Source organism: Cuculus canorus, unplaced genomic scaffold (assembly GCF_017976375.1).
Source record: "Cuculus canorus isolate bCucCan1 unplaced genomic scaffold, bCucCan1.pri scaffold_120_arrow_ctg1, whole genome shotgun sequence".
NCBI lineage: Eukaryota > Metazoa > Chordata > Aves > Cuculiformes > Cuculidae > Cuculus > Cuculus canorus.
The window spans coordinates 22868-39114 of record NW_026527764.1 but is presented as its reverse complement, the minus strand read 5'-3'; the positions used below and the strand labels follow the sequence as shown (position 1 = coordinate 39114).

The following is a 16247-nucleotide window of genomic DNA, read 5'->3' as shown; positions in this document are numbered from 1 at the left end:
ATTGGTGGCCCTGCCTTCCGTGGAGCAGAGGAACGGCCCCCAGTTGCTGCCCACATCTCTGTCTTCCCCTCTCTGCCTGAAGTGGCTCTGTATCAGTTACCTTTCTTTGGCAGCAGGGCTGGTGTCTATCACTGTCTGTTTGTGGTGAGCCCCTTTCCCAGCCCCAGCAGTGCCAGAAGCCCAGCTTGGCTCTGGATACCCGTAAATCACTCTTGGCATTCCTGTTGCTTGGCCGTGTTATGTGCTTGCTGCGGGGCCCTGCCTGCCCGCCCTTGGGCAGCACGGGGCAAGCCAGGGCTCCGCAGATCCTCTGCTCAGGTTTTAAGTGCAGATCTCTTGTGCAGCAACTGAAGAAAAGGCGCCAGATAGAGGCAGAGATGTTGTATGGCAGCACCCCGCGCACACCTATCAAACGGCGGATGCTTGGCACCACCACTCCTGGCAAAGCGAGGAAGGTAAACTGTCTGTGCCAAGCACTGTGGGCATGCTAGGACCCTGCTGGGAGTTGTCACTGGCTTCTCTGGTGCGGTACAGCCACCAGTGCTTCCTCCTGTGTGATGCGTGCTCTGGTTTTCCCCTCAGCTCAATGGCTCTTCCATCGCCGGTTGCCACTCCCAACAGCACCGTTGGTTCTGGTTTGGGGAAAACCATCTACCACTCAGCGGTGACTCGCTTGCCACCTTCTGGAGTGGAGGGTAAGGAACCCTCTAGAGTGGGCTGGGCGAAGAGGCATGGGCTGAGGTGGCACAGCTCCAACTGCTGTCACACTCAGCTTTGCTGCCTCCTGCTAAGCCAATTGTGTCTCTACCTGCTGCACTGGGTTGCCACAGGATGTTCTTGGACCTGAGGAGGGAGAAAGAGCGAGGGCAGTAACAGCATTTAGGAAATCTTCCTCTAGCTCAGATTTCTATCGTTCCTCTGTTCCTTCTGTGCCGAGCCTGGGGGCCCGGGGGACCTTCAAAACATGAGTCTGGTTCTCTGTGCTTCCAGAATCAGAACCGGGCCTCACATCCTGGAGCGCTCCTGAAGCTTGAAGCTCCTCTGGCACCTCAGAGCGACAGGCAGTGAAGGAGCGGTTTGGGGCAGCGGTGCGGAACGTGGTGGCGGAGGTGACTGAGGACAAGGCGCTGCCGCGGGCTGAGCGCAAGCAGCTCCAGGTGGAGCAGGCGCCGGGCTGCAGCCCCCAGGCCAAGCTGGTGAAGCTGGCAGACGTGCTGGACAACCTGCGGGATCTGAACCGCTGCACCCTGCAAGCAGAGGTTCCCCTCGCAGAGGCCCTGACCAGGCACAAACACACCCCTGATGATGTCGGGGGCACCTCCCACCCCCACACAAGGGCAGAGCTGGGGGCTGCTGGAACAGGCCCGCTGCGGTGGTGCAGCCGCTCTCTGGAGATGTGACTGTTTCCAAAGATGGAAGATACTGAGGAGACTGGGAGCCTGCAACGGAGGCAGTTCACGCAGGCAGAGCCCGTCAGCGTGGGAATAGAGGAGGTAGGTGGGAATCAGTCTCGCTTCTGCGTTTCCGGTGTGGCCAGCAGTTACGTAGCCCTCACTCCCGCTGGTGGCCCTCAGCGCTGCTCAAAGTGCAGCTTCGTGCCCCTCCAAGCATGTCACACAGCAGTGCTGAAGCAACTGGTCATGGGAGGGGCCGTGTGGGCCGTGTCACAGGGCTGACCAAGGACGTTACCTGCGTAGCAGATATGGAGGGCGTTATTCATCTTGTCCTTAATCAAGCGGTTGATAGGAAATTTCTGCAGTAGACTTTGCTGTAGCATCTTGAGAGAGAGCAGCCTGCAAATCAGAGAGAGAATGAAAAGCATCAGGAGTCAGAAGAGCTGGGCTGGAGTCCACCCTGTGGCTCCGAGGGCTCTCACCTCCAGGTCTCGTGTTTCTCTAGAGGCAGCAAAGGGTGTTATTAAAGGCAGGTTCTGCAGCAGAGAGAATTTATTGCTGCCAGGAGGCCTCCCAAGTTACTGTAAGGTAGTGTGTTAATTAATGCATTAATTGGTGAGTATGGGAGAAGATTTATCACATGGTTCCTTTGCTGGAAAGTGTAGTGGATGCAGGACGAAATGAGGATGATTCTGCCTGCACTTGAGGAAGATGCCCCTCTGGCCACGTCTGTCCGTTGCTCCAAGCCATGGCTGCTCTTCTGCCCCGATTTTGATGCTTGACATCTCGGTGTCTCCTCCCTTGTCTCCAGGTTTTCAACATCCTGCCTCTGCATGGTGTACTGCTGCCGGGTGAGAGCCAGCGGGTCATGTTCACTTTCTTTGGCCACGCAAACATCGTCGCCGGCGTCATGGCTCTGTGCAGGGTGGAGGGAGGCCCCACCTACGAGGTTGCACTGAGTGGGGAGGCTTCCCTTATCAACTCCGTCCTGGACAGCGCAGAGATTGACTACGGCCTGCAGGTACCACACACTTGTCTTGGCAGGAGTCCTGAAACCATCACCGGTGGGTTGCTGCCCACTTAGGTCTAAGGCTCTCTCCCCTCCCCAGCTACTTTGTTGGCTGTATGGCTTGGAAGTACAACCTTTGAGTGACACATCCTGCATCCAGGCTGGTTTTTAGTGGCCAACCTCCCACTCCCAAAGTTGGGAATTCCTCACCTCAAGTTGGTCATCTCCGGAGGAATGTGTCCCCCCAAAACACTGATCTGCTCCTAAAGTCTGAGATCCGAGGAGATGTTGTTTTTCAATATCACCAAAATAATCCAGGGAGGAGGTTAATTTGGGCTTCCCGGTCACTGCAGCTGGAGAGAACATCCCTGACTAATCCACGTTTTACTCATTTTCAGTTAAAATCCTCACCGGTGGCTGCTGGCTCTGTTCGTGTTGTGCTCTCTCCTTTTGCTGTCACTGCGAGCTCTCCAAATCTTGTGTGTGGGTGCCTTTTCTGCCATTCCTTGATGCTGCCTGCTTTGTTTGGGCTGTTAGAGCGTGCCTTAAAGTGCAGAGGAGTTGTATCCTCTTGGATTTTTATCCCTGCTCTTCGTGTGGTCGGTGTTGCTCCTCTGCATGCTGCGGTAAAGCTCTGTTCCTGTGGAGGGCGAGGAGGCGCTTGTGGCTGTGGGTTCCCCAGGTTAAGCCAGGAGAGCCAGGTGCCCCCATCTCCTCTGCCCCTGCTTCTCTCCTGCATTGTGTTCGTTTGCTCTCAACCCAGCGAAAGCAGAGGGATTTCCCACCATCAGGCCTGTGTCTGTAACTCACCGTTCCTCTGTGCTCTCTTCAGGGGTTTAACAAAGTTGGAGAAGCGGAGGTCACCCTGCGGAACAGTGGGAAGGTGGGATTCACCTATGCAGTGCTGAGCCCCAGCGTGGCCACTGCAGGCTGCCCGCGGCCCCGCGAGCCCCTGGTCCTGCCCAGCACGGTGAGTGTGGAGGAGGCACAAGTGCTTAAGCCTGGCCTCATGTCCGGCTGCCCAGGAGGGGCTATAGGAAAAAAAATGGGAAAACAAACGGGAAAAGAAAAGGAGAACTCCCAGGAGGTGGTGGGAGAGGCAGGGCCGTAAGCAGTCGCTGCTGGAGACAGAGGGAGCCAAGGCAGCGCAGCCCTGAGCGGCCTGAGCTGGCGGGTGGCTCCGCTGTCCCACAGCAGGTGTTGGTGGGAGGCACGAGCGCTTTGGCTGCTGTGGAGCGTGGCTGCTGAGCTCTCTGCTGGTGCCGGCGCTGGAGCCAGATGCTGCCGGCTTTCCTGAGGGTCACCTTACGCAGCTGTCCTCGACAGCTGCCTGGGAACCACTGCCGTGCTGTGACAGGAGCTGCCGGCCCTGCTGAGAGCGTGCGGGTACTTCACTCTTCTTCCACAGTGGCTCAAAAAGGAGCTTCTGTTTGTTGAGCCTGACTCTCGCTGCAGAGGGGAAGACTCCGTTAGGGGCTGAGCTGCACTCGTGCTGCGCAAAGGGCAGTCTGAAGGTCTGTGCCGGGGGAATGCATCCCGGCAAGTCCTCTGGAAGGACATGCCGCATCCTGGTGTAGGAGAGCTTAGCTTTTGGATGCAAGAAAGCTGTAAAGTGATACTTTCTCACGTATGAGAACCTGCCTTCTCTTCTCAGCATGTCTGTCACCTGAGCCAGCCCTCCACCAATCCCTCTTTGGTGCATTCCCTCCCTCTTCTCCCGTGCCTGCAGGGTTATGTTGGAGCTGGCAAGGAGCAAGCGCTGAAAGTCTACTACCTGCCAGGAGTACCTGGTGGCTTCTGCAGGACTTTCCAGGTCCAAGTGGGTCACCTGGAGCCAGAAGAGATCTCCTTAAAAGGAGAGGGTAGCTTTCCCAGGATCTCCTTGGAGCTCCCCAGGAATATCAAAGGTGAGCACTGCCTGTCTGCTCTCCAGGAAGGTCCTCTGTTCCCACCCCACCTGCTCCGCGTCTCCCATCCCCAGGGCAGCTCACACCCACTCCACCAAGCCTGGAGGTTTCAGGGCTACCAGAGCAATAGTCAACCCTCTGATACTTCCTGAGTCTCTGGCAGATGAGCCTGTGGGCTTTGCCCCTGGAACCATCCTTTAGAGCCTGTCGGAGTCCTTGGAAGATGATGGCTGGGCAGAAACGCTTGGGAAAGCTGTAACAGAGGCTAATTAATAGACAAGGGTTTTGGCAGAGTTGGATTTGCATCACATTACAGGGGATGAGATGCTTCTGTGTCAGGAGGAAAATTGAGTGGGAGTGAACATCAGGATTCATAGAGGAGCAGCAGCATCTGCTTTCAATAGGTTGCTCAAGTAGTGTGGTCCTGGGAGGGGCCAATGTTGGGCGAGTGGGACTTCCAGCTCTAATGGGAATGGTGCTGCGCCCACACTGCTATTTGTGGGTATTTTCTTCCTTCAGGAAATGAAAAATATGAGAAGGTCCTCAAGGTGGCAAAAGAGAAGATGGAACAAGACAGCCAGAGAGATGAAGCTGTTGTTCTGGGAGAAACTGTGGCTGCAGAGACGGCTCGAGCACCATGGTGAGAACGGCTGCTGCCCTGCTTAGCACATGCCACCCTCCCCCTGTGTCATTTGGTCCTCTTGCAGCCCAGAGCAAGGCTCCCAGTGTCCTGCTGGCACTTGGGCCCTCCCTGCCCACAGCTGGCCGTGATCCTGCATTGGCTCAGTGCTGCCCCAGGGGCTGCCCACCTCTGGAGGTGTCCTCCCATAGCTATCAGGTTCCCGACTGCCCCAGGGAGAGATTCTGAAGGCCATGCTCAGGTGATTGAGTTTATGGTATTCTGTGATGGAGGGTCAGGTCCTCACTGGGATATTTGTTGCTCACAGCCCAAGGCGGACCCCATCCAGAGGAGCAGGGTGGGATCGTCTTTAGGAGACCAGCCTGTACCTTGGGAAGGACCCTTGCTAACCAGGCACTGTCTTTCATTTCTTCAGTTGGAGCCTTGTCTGCAGATGCAGATGGAGCAGATGCTGCTAGAGGAACATGCCCTGGAGCAGCTGAAAGCTCTGGCCTGCGGTCCCCCAGAGGACACTGCCTTTGACCAGTGTGCTCGCTGCGGGCTTCTCAAGTTAGTAGGGGCTGCCGTACTCTGTCTGCATGTGTCCCGAGGGTAAACACCCAGCAATGCCCCCCTGCTTCTTACAGCTCTTTGTGTCTCCAGAGCTGGGCGCTTCAGGAAGGGCCTGATCCTGATAGCTTTGACATGCTCCCTGTGAGCGGATGAGTGTCCTCACTGCCACAGTGCCACCTTGAGCTTTGGATGTGCTCAGCTCCGCACAGATGCTGGGTTCTGCTCTTAGAGCTGAGGGGGCCCAGTGCAGACCATCAGGCCCTTCCAGACAGCACAGACGCCATCCCTGCTGACCAACTCTGAAAGAGGCAACTCAAAGCTGATGTCTGTTTTCACCTAACAGACCACACTAAGCCAAAAGAGCTTAGGATGGCACAGGCTGACAAACCCTAGATCAGATGGCTTGGATGGTGGTGGCACTGCAGGGCTTCCCTGGGTAACTTGGCCCTTCCCTTTGTTCTGATGTGATGAGGCATGAGCATGGTGGGGTCCAATCCACGAAGAAAATGCTCTGCAGAGCTGCTAAGTTACGTGCTTTCCTGAGCAGGATTGCTCTGGAAAAGGACATTCCCATGAATCCTGTGGGGATTAATGAGTGTGTTTACTGGTGCTGCTTTGGGGACAGGTCTGGTTGCAGAACAGGGAAGGTTTCCTGTGCAGGCAAATCTTATTACAAGGTCCTGAAGCACTTTCAAGCTTGGCCTGTACATCAGGCTTAGCAGTTTCATTTGAGCCCAGTGGAGGGCCAAGGGACTTATCTAGGATGGCTTGTTGTAGCGGAGGAACTGTGACCAGTATCCATTTTAAAGTCTTGATTTTATTTTATTGTCCCATGGGTAGCTGGGAAAACCTTGGACCTACAGTCCCCGTGACTTACCAAAGTCTTATTACCAGGTGGCCAGGACTTTGGTTTCAGAGGCTTGGGTTGAGTTTTTAGAGCAGTGAATGAAGACAAATCCACTTTATTTGTTTCTTCCATCTGCTTAGAAATTTGTCCAGGCTGTGGTTTAAGGATTGTCCTTACTTGTCCTTTCAGAGCTGAGCTGCCTGAGTACATCCTGGACTTTGGCTACGTCATTCGTGGTAGTACCCACACTCACGTTGTGAAGATCACCAACACCGGGCGGTTTCCTGTGTCCTTCTGCACTGGCCGAAGGGTCCTGCGTAGCACAGGTAATCACTACTGGTGCGATTTCACGTGGGCTTGAAGGAGCTGTCTCTGACAGATTAGCTTAAGCCACTGGACATGGGGAGCTTTTTGAGCGCTTGTTTGTCCACCTTTGTCCTCCTTGAGACCCTCTGCTTGGTGCTTTAGAAACAGAGTTCTCCCGTGCAGCGGTGCCCAAAGACCTGGCCTGCCTTCACTGTAGGGCCCGGATGGGGCGACTGCCTTGGTCAGCTCTCAGCATCTTCTCTTTGCTCCAGTGAGCAGCATCTGCATTTCCTTGTGGATTCTCTGGGCTTGTGCTGCAAACAGATGGACCCGTAGTGGTTGGGGAGTGCTTTGTTCCAAGTTGATAATGTCATGGCCTTCTGTTTAGCCTTTATTGAGAAAACAGCCTGTGAGGTCCTCTGTCGTGCTGAACAAGGCTTCTGAAACAGGCCTCAAGGTGAGGCTGCAGTACCACCAGACCCACTGTGTCTGAAGGGTGGTCAGGTGTCTCCTCTAAGTTGTTTTCGGGGTAGCATACGGCGTGGGGGGAGTTCAGCTGGAAGTTCTCCTTTGGAGAGTTCTCTGCACCCTCCCCTGGGATGACTGATGAAGAAATGACTGAAGCCTCTCAGCTGATAGGTGTCCTTTTTAGCAGGATTCTACCTGCGAGAACCCTTTTCCCTTGTGCTGTGACAGGGAAGAAAGAGTAGTGGGCTGCTCCATGGGTGCAAAGGGGTCCTTCAGAGCTGCCAGCCAGGACGCCCTTGAGCTTAACATGCTTGTGAGATGTTGCTATCGATTGTGTGTCTCAGCTGCTTTATTTTCCTCTGTTCAAGGTTTCCGTGTGGAGCCGGAGCACGTGAAGGACCTGCCGTGCTGTGAGACCGAGTCATTCACAGTGCACTTTGACTCAGAAAGTGCCAACCTGCCACTGGGAGAGGTGGACGTGCTCCTGCCCATCAAGGTACCACCTGTTTCCTCACACCCCTGTGCCCGCACCCCTTCTCAGGGTGGGTGGCAGGTCAGGAACAGCAGTTGACGTGCTCCATCCTGGTTTTGGAGCTGCTGGCTCAGACCCACTGCTGAGCTGCAGTGCCCACCCAGGAGCCACATCCTGCTGCGGAGCAGCTCGTGTGAGCTTCTCTCTGTCCCGCTGCAGGTCTGTGATCAAAGTTGATTTGTTTTCCAGGTTCAGCCCTCCTGCAAGTCAGTGTTTCATCACACCGCAACCACCACAGGAGAACATAGCCCAGTTGGAAGGCTCAGCATCTGCAGAGGGCAGCTCCAGGGAAGAGGCTGCAGAGGAGCCAGCCAAAGGCCTGGGAACAGCAGGAGATGCTCTCCAAAAGCCAGCAGATGCCAGCGATTCTCTGGAAGCAAATGTAGATTTTCTTCTGCAGCCACAAGTGTGCTTGGCAGCAGGGCCAGCGACTGGACGCGGGGCTTCTGCAGGGGAGAAACACAAAGCCTAGGGACAAGCTTCCTTTTGAAAGGTGGCACCTCTGAGGTTAAACATGCGCACTCAGCTGCTGCGAGACAGAAAAAACATCTCGGCTGCCTTCGTCAGGAATGTGCCTTTTGAGAGGAATGCCCAAGCAGAGGTCCTCAGCTGTCCTGCACTGATGGGTGCACGAGGTGAAACCTAACCACCGTCTGAAATGGAATGGTCATCTCAAGCGCTTTCACAGACCTTACTTGCCTGGTTTGAATACATTTCCCTTGGAGCAGTGTTTCTCTTCTCGTCACGGAGAACTGAACCTGTCCTGGCATCAGGTTCCTAGCGTGCTCTTTGGGCAGGAGTGAGTGAAGCCAGGCTGGTACGAGGGTGCAAAATGTCCTTGAGATCTCTGCCGGGACCGAGTGCTGGGAACATCCAGATTGCCTGGGAAGCTTGTGTGTAGGAAGTGCAGATGGCATCTGTGGCTCCTCTGTGGGTGGGCTTGGACCCACACTCAGCTGAAGGTGTGGACAGACCCCTACTGGATTTGCACCCAGGTGCCACCTTATCTGTTCCTGGCTTGATGAGGCGATGTCACCTGCAGCAGAGCAGTCTTGCCCAGACCAGGCAGCTGCTTGCCACAGCCCTCGATCCTTGTTTTCCAGCCACTACCATCCACTGCTCCAAAGGTGGAAGGTACTGAGGAGACTGGGAGCCTGCAACGGAGGCAGTTCACGCAGGCAGAGCCCGTCAGCGTGGGAATAGAGGAGGTAGGTGGGAATCAGTCTCGCTTCTGCGTTTCCGGTGTGGCCAGCAGTTACGTAGCCCTCACTCCCGCTGGTGGCCCTCAGCGCTGCTCAAAGTGCAGCTTCGTGCCCCTCCAAGCATGTCACACAGCAGTGCTGAAGCAACTGGTCACTGGAGGGGCCGTGTGGGCCATGTCACAGGGCTGACCAAGGACGTTACCTGCGTAGCAGATATGGAGGGCGTTATTCATCTTGTCCCTAATCAAGCGGTTGATAGGAAATTTCTGCAGTAGACTTTGCTGTAGCATCTTGAGAGAGAGCAGCCTGCAAATCAGAGAGAGAATGAAAAGCATCAGGAGTCAGATGAGCTGGGCTGGAGTCCACCCCGTGGCTCCGAGGGCTCTCACCTCCAGGTCTCGTGTTTCTCTAGAGGCAGCAAAGGGTGTTATCAAAGGCAGGTTCTGCAGCAGAGAGAATTTATTGCTGCCAGGAGGCCTCCCAAGTTACTGTAAGGTAGTGTGTTAATTAATGCATTAATTGGTGAGTATGGGAGAAGATTTATCACATGGTTCCTTTGCTGGAAAGTGTAGTGGATGCAGGACGAAATGAGGATGATTCTGCCTGCACTTGAGGAAGATGCCCCTCTGGCCACGTCTGTCCGTTGCTCCAAGCCATGGCTGCTCTTCTGCCCCGATTTTGATGCTTGACATCTCGGTGTCTCCCCCCTTGTCTCCAGGTTTTCAACATCCTGCCTCTGCATGGTGTACTGCTGCCGGGTGAGAGCCAGCGGGTCATGTTCACTTTCTTTGGCCACGCAAACATCGTCACCGGCGTCATGACTCTGTGCAGGGTGGAGGGAGGCCCCACCTACGAGGTTGCACTGAGTGGGGAGGCTTCCCTTATCAACTCCGTCCTGGACAACGCAGAGATTGACTACGGCCTGCAGGTACCACACACTTGTCTTGGCAGGAGTCCTGAAACCATCACCGGTGGGTTGCTGCCCACTTAGGTCAAAGGCTCTCTCCCCTCCCCAGCTACTTTGTTGGCTGTATGGCTTGGAAGTACAACCTTTGAGTGACACATCCTGCATCCAGGCTGGTTTTTAGTGGCCAACCTCCCACTCCCAAAGTTGGGAATTCCTCACCTCAAGTTGGTCATCTCCGGAGGAATGTGTCCCCCCAAAACACTGATCTGCTTCTAAAGTCTGAGATCCGAGGAGATGTTGTTTTTCAATGCTCTTGATTAATCACCAAAATAATCCAGGGAGGAGGTTAATTTGGGCTTCCCGGTCACTGCAGCTGGAGAGAACATCCCCGACTAATCCACGTTTTACTCATTTTCAGTTAAAATCCTCACCGGTGGCTGCTGGCTCTGTTCGTGTTGTGCTCTCTCCTTTTGCTGTCACTGCGAGCTCTCCAAATCTTGTGTGTGGGTGCCTTTTCTGCCATTCCTTGATGCTGCCTGCTTTGTTTGGGCTGTTAGAGCGTGCCTTAAAGTGCAGAGGACTTGTATCCTCTTGGATTTTTCTCCCTGATCTTCGTGTGGTCAGTGTTGCTCCTCTGCGTGCTGCGGTAAAGCTCTCTGGAGATGTGACTGTTTCCGGCTGCCTGAGTAAAGCCTCCCCTGTGGTCAGAGTCCCTTGTCGCAGGGGTTTTGGAGATGGTGGCACTCCCCAGCCTGTCTGAGGGGCTGCAGTGCAGGGGCCTGGGCTTCCCAGGACAGCCAGCCTGCCCGCTGCAGGAGGGAGAGGGACGTGGGCAACAGCTTCTTCTTCTTCTGGGAGCCTCACGGGCTCAGAGTTCTTCCTTAGCTCCTCCATGCTTCAAAAGAGGGCAGGAATACCGTAGCAGGAGTAGGTGGGGAGCCCAAACAAATCAGCAGGAGTAGCCTGGCCTGCCCTCCTTGCTGGCCTGGAGGCCTTCTCTCTGTCCCTTCATGCCCATCTCCTGCTTCTTCTTTCCACAGCGCGAACTTTCAAAGGCTGCCAGTAGCTCCAACGTCCTGAACTCTACCAGCACCCACGGCTTCTCCTGAGGTGCTGCCTGCCCAGCCCCAGCTGCTGGTAGGTGTAGTGAGTCCTTGTTCCGGCAGAGCCTGCGCAGCTCCCCCCGCCTCCCAGGCTGCGGGGTTCACCTCTGCCTGGGTCCTGGGCACTGCTCCGGCCTGGCGCCCTGCGGGGGAGGGAGTTCCTGCCCCAGGGACACTATTAAGAGCAAGTTTTTTTTTCATTTGTTGAGTTCTTGCCAATGTTTGTGATTGAAGATTCAAGTAGGCTGTTATGTTAGGATATTGCAGGGGGGAGCCCAGGCTCCTGCTCCTGGTGGTGCTGAGCTGCAGGCACTCTGCCTGGCCAAGCATGCTCAGGGACAGACAGGACCTATTCCAGAGAGCTGCTTTCAGCGCTCTCCTTTGCAGGCGTTTTTCCCTTCCTTTTCTATAGCGGTTGTCCCATCAGCATCATCTTTTACTGATGCCACAGCAGGTTTGGCTCAGCGTGGGCTCACTTTAGCTGTGGTTCCCTTACCCAGCTCTGCTTGCCCCACGCACTGAACTCAGACTGGCTGCGATGCAGAGGGTCTCGCCTTTCCCCTCCCCCCACCCCACCCCACCCCCCGTGAGGCTGTGGGTCCCCAGGAGTGGAGGAGCAGGACCCTCCCTATGAGGGGAGCTTGCCTTGCTTCCTCCTGGAGCATCGCTAGCCGTGGACACTGTGTCCTGCTGCTCCCTTTCCTCATTCCCAAGCCTGGGGTAGCCACGACCCAAGCTCCAGTTGCATGAGGCACCTTCCCTGCCATTGGGAAGGGGGAGCTTGTCCTGCCCTGGGGACAGGGAGGTATGACACAGCCCTTGAGCACAGCCTGCTTCCACTGTCTGTCTCGGAGCATGACTTACTTGCACTTTGTTATCACTACAGTCCCCCCTTGCTGTTATTTATTCTCTATGTGCTCTCTCTTTGCTCGAGCTCTGTAAATACTGTTAATGAGAAGACGAAATAAATGTTTGTGTAAATAGCTGCTGGTCTGTGTGTGGCTGGGGGGGCTGAAGCAGAGGGCGGCAGCGTTGGGCACGGCTTTAGAATTCTGCAATGGTTAAGGTTGAAAATCCAGTCCATCGACACAACCCCCCTGTCCCTGCTGGATCTACACCTTTTGAATGTCTCCAGGGCTGGAGACTCCCCCACTGCCCTGGGCAGCTTCTCCCAGGGCTTCGCCACTCTGTCAGCAAAGACATTTTCCTTGTATCCAATCTAAGCCTTGCCTGGGTGTAACTTCAGGCCGTGGGGCTGTGGCAAGCTGGGAATATCCTTTGTAGGCAACATGAAGCACTAGCCTAGCTGTTATGGAAAAGTAGATGTAATAAACACCTTCGGTCCTTCCTTGGGTTGCCCTTTGCAGTTGGGCAGGGCCTGGCACTGGCCAGGCTCAGGGTTGCCCGTTCCGTTCCCCTGGGGCTGAACGCAGCCCTGCTGTGCCTGGGGATGCCTGCCCGCCACAGGGCCAGAGTGGAGCTTTCTCATCTTCCTTGCCATAGCAGTGGGGTCCTCACGGCTCCAGCACACAGACGTAGGTGGTCCAGGGCCCACACACCACCTCCTCTGCCCACAGCCCCTCGGTCACCAGGAACTGGACACGGCGTGGCTGCTCAGAGCTGGCATCGTCCTCACGCCCCAGCTGCCCGTATTTACCTGCAGACACCACGCTGGGCCATGACGTGGCCCTGGGGCTGCTGCCCTTGTGGGGCGACAGCTCCCCAGGCAGCTGGGGGGAAGGGAGGAAATGTGGGAACAACCCCCTCCCAAATGGCTCCAGCCAGGAACCTGGAGAAGTGTTCCACTATGAAACCTCACAATCGCAGCCAGCGGTGAGGGACGTGAGTACTGCCCCGATGTGCGGGACGCCCACAGTGCCGTCCCTCTGCAGCCCAATCACCTCCCTGGACACTCTCTCACAGCGGCGCCGTGGCATGGACATCAAGCAGATGAAGAATTTTGTCTCCCAGGAACTGAAGGGATTAAAGCAAGAGCATCGCCTGCTGAGCCTGCGTAGGAGCTTGGGCTGGGATAGTGGGGAGGAAGAGGCCCTCGGCCGCTGCAGCAGCTGCCTGGGCTCCCCAGGGATGCAGGGGGAGTGGAAGGTCCTTGCTCGTCCCCAGGAGTGGCAGAGGCTGCGAGCAGTGGGTGGGACAGCAGGGGCTGTTGGTCCATGCGGATGTCTGTAGCAGAGACAGGTTAGGGACTCAGGCTCCTAAGTGCCCATCTCTCTTGGCTGTGCAGATATCGGTGCCTGCGAGTCCATCGTGAAAAAGAAAACCAAGCAGGACTTTCAGGAAATGATCAAGGCTGAACACTGTGAGTGCTGTGTCCCACATCTGTTGCTTTTCCAGACCCAGTCCTCGCTCCCCTTCCTTCTGCTCTGAGCCGCTTGCCCTGGGCCTGGGCAGCCCCATGCCTGGGTATACCCTATGCAGCCACAGTCCTTCCTGATCCTTTGTGCTGGGTTGGGTCTTGAGGTCTCAAATAGGGCCCAGCATCTCCCTCAGAGGGCTGACGTGTGGTCGGGTAGGCAGCCCAGCATTGCAAGCCTGCCTCATTCCCTGGGGCTCAGGGAGGGAGCTGAGCATGGCCTCCGGCTGGAGAGAGAGCCCTGGGGATGGGGGAAGTGAGGCTGCGTCTTCCCCCACCACAGCTCTGCTGGAAGGCTTCGACATCTGAGAGAGCACAGCTTCATAGAGGAGCACATTGACCGGCAGGTGTCCTTGCACAAAAATGGCTGGTTTTGCCCCCAAAAATCAGTGTTCTGACCCCAACCATGGGTCTGTGGGCACTGAGCAAAGGAGGGATCAAAGGCAGGGGTCTGGGAATGGGGGCTCTGGACCCCAAAATGGGAGGTCTGATCCTAAAACTCAGTGTTCTAGCCCTGAAAATCTGAGTTCAGGCCCTAAAAATCCGTGTTCTGGCCCCAAAATGGGAATTCTGGCCCCCAGAATCCATCTTCTGGCCTCAAAGATGGCAGTTCTGGCCTAAAACAGTGGTGTTCTGGTCCTAAAACTGGTGGTGTGGCCATAAAATCTGGTGCTCTTGCCCCAAAATTACTGTTCCTGCCCCAGAAATCAGAGCTCTGATGCCAAGTATTGGTGCTCTGGACCAGAACTAGGTGTTCTGACCTCAGAAGTCAACGTCCTGCCCCCTAAAATGGGAGTTCTGGCCCCAAAATCAGTGTTCTATGCACAAAAATGGGAGTTCTAGCCCGAAAAGTCTGTATTTTGGCCACAAAAACAAGAGTTCTGCACCCAGTAATTTTAGTTCTGGCCCCAAGAATGGGAGTTGTGGCCCAGCCAGAGGGCTGTGGACACTGAGAAAAGCAGAGATCAAAGCCAGAGGTCTGGGAATGGGGGCTCTGGCCCCTAAATGGGTCTTCTGGCCCTCAGAATGGGAGCTCTGGCCCCCAAAATCCACTTCTAGCATCAAAAATGGCGCTTCTGGCCCTAAAAGTTAGTGCATTTGCTCCAAAATGCATGTTCTGGACCCCTGAATAGCCATGTTCTCTCCCCAAAAATCAGTGTTGTGGCCACAACAGTCAGCGCTGTGATGCCAAATATTGGTTCTCTGGGCCAGAAATAGGTGTTCTGACCTCAAAAATCAACATCCTGCCCCCCCCAAATGGGAATTCTGGCCCCAAAAATGAGTGTTCTATGCACAAAAATCGGAATTCTGGCCCAAAAATTCTGTATTCTGGCCCCAAGAATGGGAGTTCTGATCCCCAAAAAACACTGTTCTAGCCCTAAAAATCTGAGTTCTGGCCCCCAAAATCAATGTTCTGATTCCAAAATGGGAGTTCTGTCCTCGAAAACTCCACTTCTAGCATCAAAAATGGCAGTTCTGGCCCCAAATAGTAGTATTCTGCTCCTAAATCTGGTGTTCTGGCCCCCAAAAATCAGTGTTGTGGATGAAAAAAACCAAAAGAGAGGTTTGGCCCCCAAAATGGCAGTTTTGGCCCCACTCAGGGAGCTGTGGGAACTGAGGAAAGGAGAGGTCAAAGCCAGGGGATCTGCCCGCCTTTCCCCCCCCCCCCAAAAAAAAAGTGTTCTGCCCCCCAAAGCTGTGTTTTGGTATCAAAAACAGTGTTCTGGCGTCAAAAATCAGTGTTCTGACCCCGAAATTCAGTGCTCTTGCCCCAAAATAGGTTTTCTGGCTGTAAAATTGGTGTTCTCACCCCAAAAGAAAGGATTCTTTCCCCCAAAAAATCAGAATTCTAGCCCAAAAGTCGGTGTCCGAGCGCAAAAATGGGTGTTCATCTCCCCCAAAATCAGTGGTCTGTGGGCACTGAGCAGAGCAGGGATCCAAGCCAGGGGTCTGGGAATGGGGCTGTGACCCAAAAAGGGGTCCTGTGGCACCAAAGATGAGATATCTGGACCCCAAAATCTGTGTTCTGGCCTCAAAAATGGCACTTCTAGCCCTAAAATTTAGTGCACTTGCTCCAAAATGCATGTTCTGGACCCCTCAAAATCCATGTGCTGTCCCCAAAAATGTGTGTGCCGTCCCCAAAAATCACTGTTCCTGAACCAAAAATGGGAGTTCTGGCCCCCAAAATCAGTGTTCTATGCACAAAAATGGGAGTTCTGGCCCCAAGAGTCTGTATTGTGGCCCCAAGAATGGGGCCCCGAAGAAACGGTTCTGGCCCCGAAAAATCAGTGCTCTGGTCCAAAAGTCAGCGTCCTTGTGCAAAAAAATGGGTGTTCCTGCCCCCCCAAATCAGTGTTCTCGTCCCAGCTAGGGGCCTGCGGGCACTGAGCAGGGCAGGGATCCAAGCCAGGGGTCTGGGAACGGGGCTGAGTCCCAAAAAGGGGTCTTGTGGCACCAAAGATGGGATTTCTGGCCCCAAAATCTGTGTTCTGGCCTCAGAAATGGCACTTCTGGCCCTAAAAGTTAGTGCACTTGCTCCAAAATGCATGTTCTGGACCCCTCACTATCTATGCTCTCTCCCCAAAAATCAGCGTTCCTGCCCCAGAAATCAGAGTTCTGACATCAAATATCGGTGCTCTGGACCAGAACTAGGTGTTCTGACCTCAGAAATCAACATCCTGCCCCCCAAAATGGGAGTTCTGGCCCCCAAAATCAGCCTTCTGTCCACCAAAATGGGAGTTCTAGCCCCAAAAGTCTGTATTTTGGCCACAAAAATGGGAGTTCGGCGCCCAATAATTTTAGTTCTGGCCCCAAGAATTGGAGTTGTGGCCCAGCCAGAGGGCTGTGGACACTGACAAAAGCAGAGATCAAAGGCCGGGGTCATGGAATGGGGACTCTGGCCCCAAAATGGGAGTTCTGATCCCAAAAAACAGTGTTCTAGCCCTAAAAATCTTGAGTTCTGGCCCCAAGAATAGGTGCTCCGACCTAGAAATGGGTGTTCTGGGC

At 54.9% G+C, this 16247-nt stretch overlaps 1 protein-coding gene across 1 annotated transcript; it reads left to right on the top strand.

Annotated features, from left to right (window-relative positions):
• Positions 1 to 1412: 1412 nt before the first annotated feature.
• LOC128850614 (hydrocephalus-inducing protein-like) lies at positions 1413 to 7980 on the top strand. The gene is made up of 9 exons (XM_054055582.1): positions 1413 to 1493; positions 2206 to 2415; positions 3236 to 3373; positions 4133 to 4310; positions 4830 to 4950; positions 5366 to 5499; positions 6539 to 6675; positions 7492 to 7619; positions 7845 to 7980. The coding sequence occupies exons 1-6, from the start codon at positions 1413 to 1415 to the stop codon at positions 5406 to 5408; spliced, it is 771 nt and encodes a 256-aa protein (XP_053911557.1). The 3' UTR covers positions 5409 to 5499; positions 6539 to 6675; positions 7492 to 7619; positions 7845 to 7980.
• The last annotated feature ends 8267 nt before the right edge of the window (positions 7981 to 16247 follow it).

What these genes read in the sequence shown, in the direction of transcription:
- LOC128850614 (XM_054055582.1), top strand. Translation starts at nt 1,413, where the DNA reads ATGGAAGATACTGAGGAGACTGGGAGCCTGCAACGGAGGCAGTTCACG. An exon ending in CCCTGGTCCTGCCCAGCACG is followed by an intron (nt 3,374 to 4,132) that starts GTGAGTGTGGAG and finishes CCGTGCCTGCAG; the next exon opens with GGTTATGTTGGAGCTGGCAA. An exon ending in GCTCCCCAGGAATATCAAAG is followed by an intron (nt 4,311 to 4,829) that starts GTGAGCACTGCC and finishes TTCTTCCTTCAG; the next exon opens with GAAATGAAAAATATGAGAAG.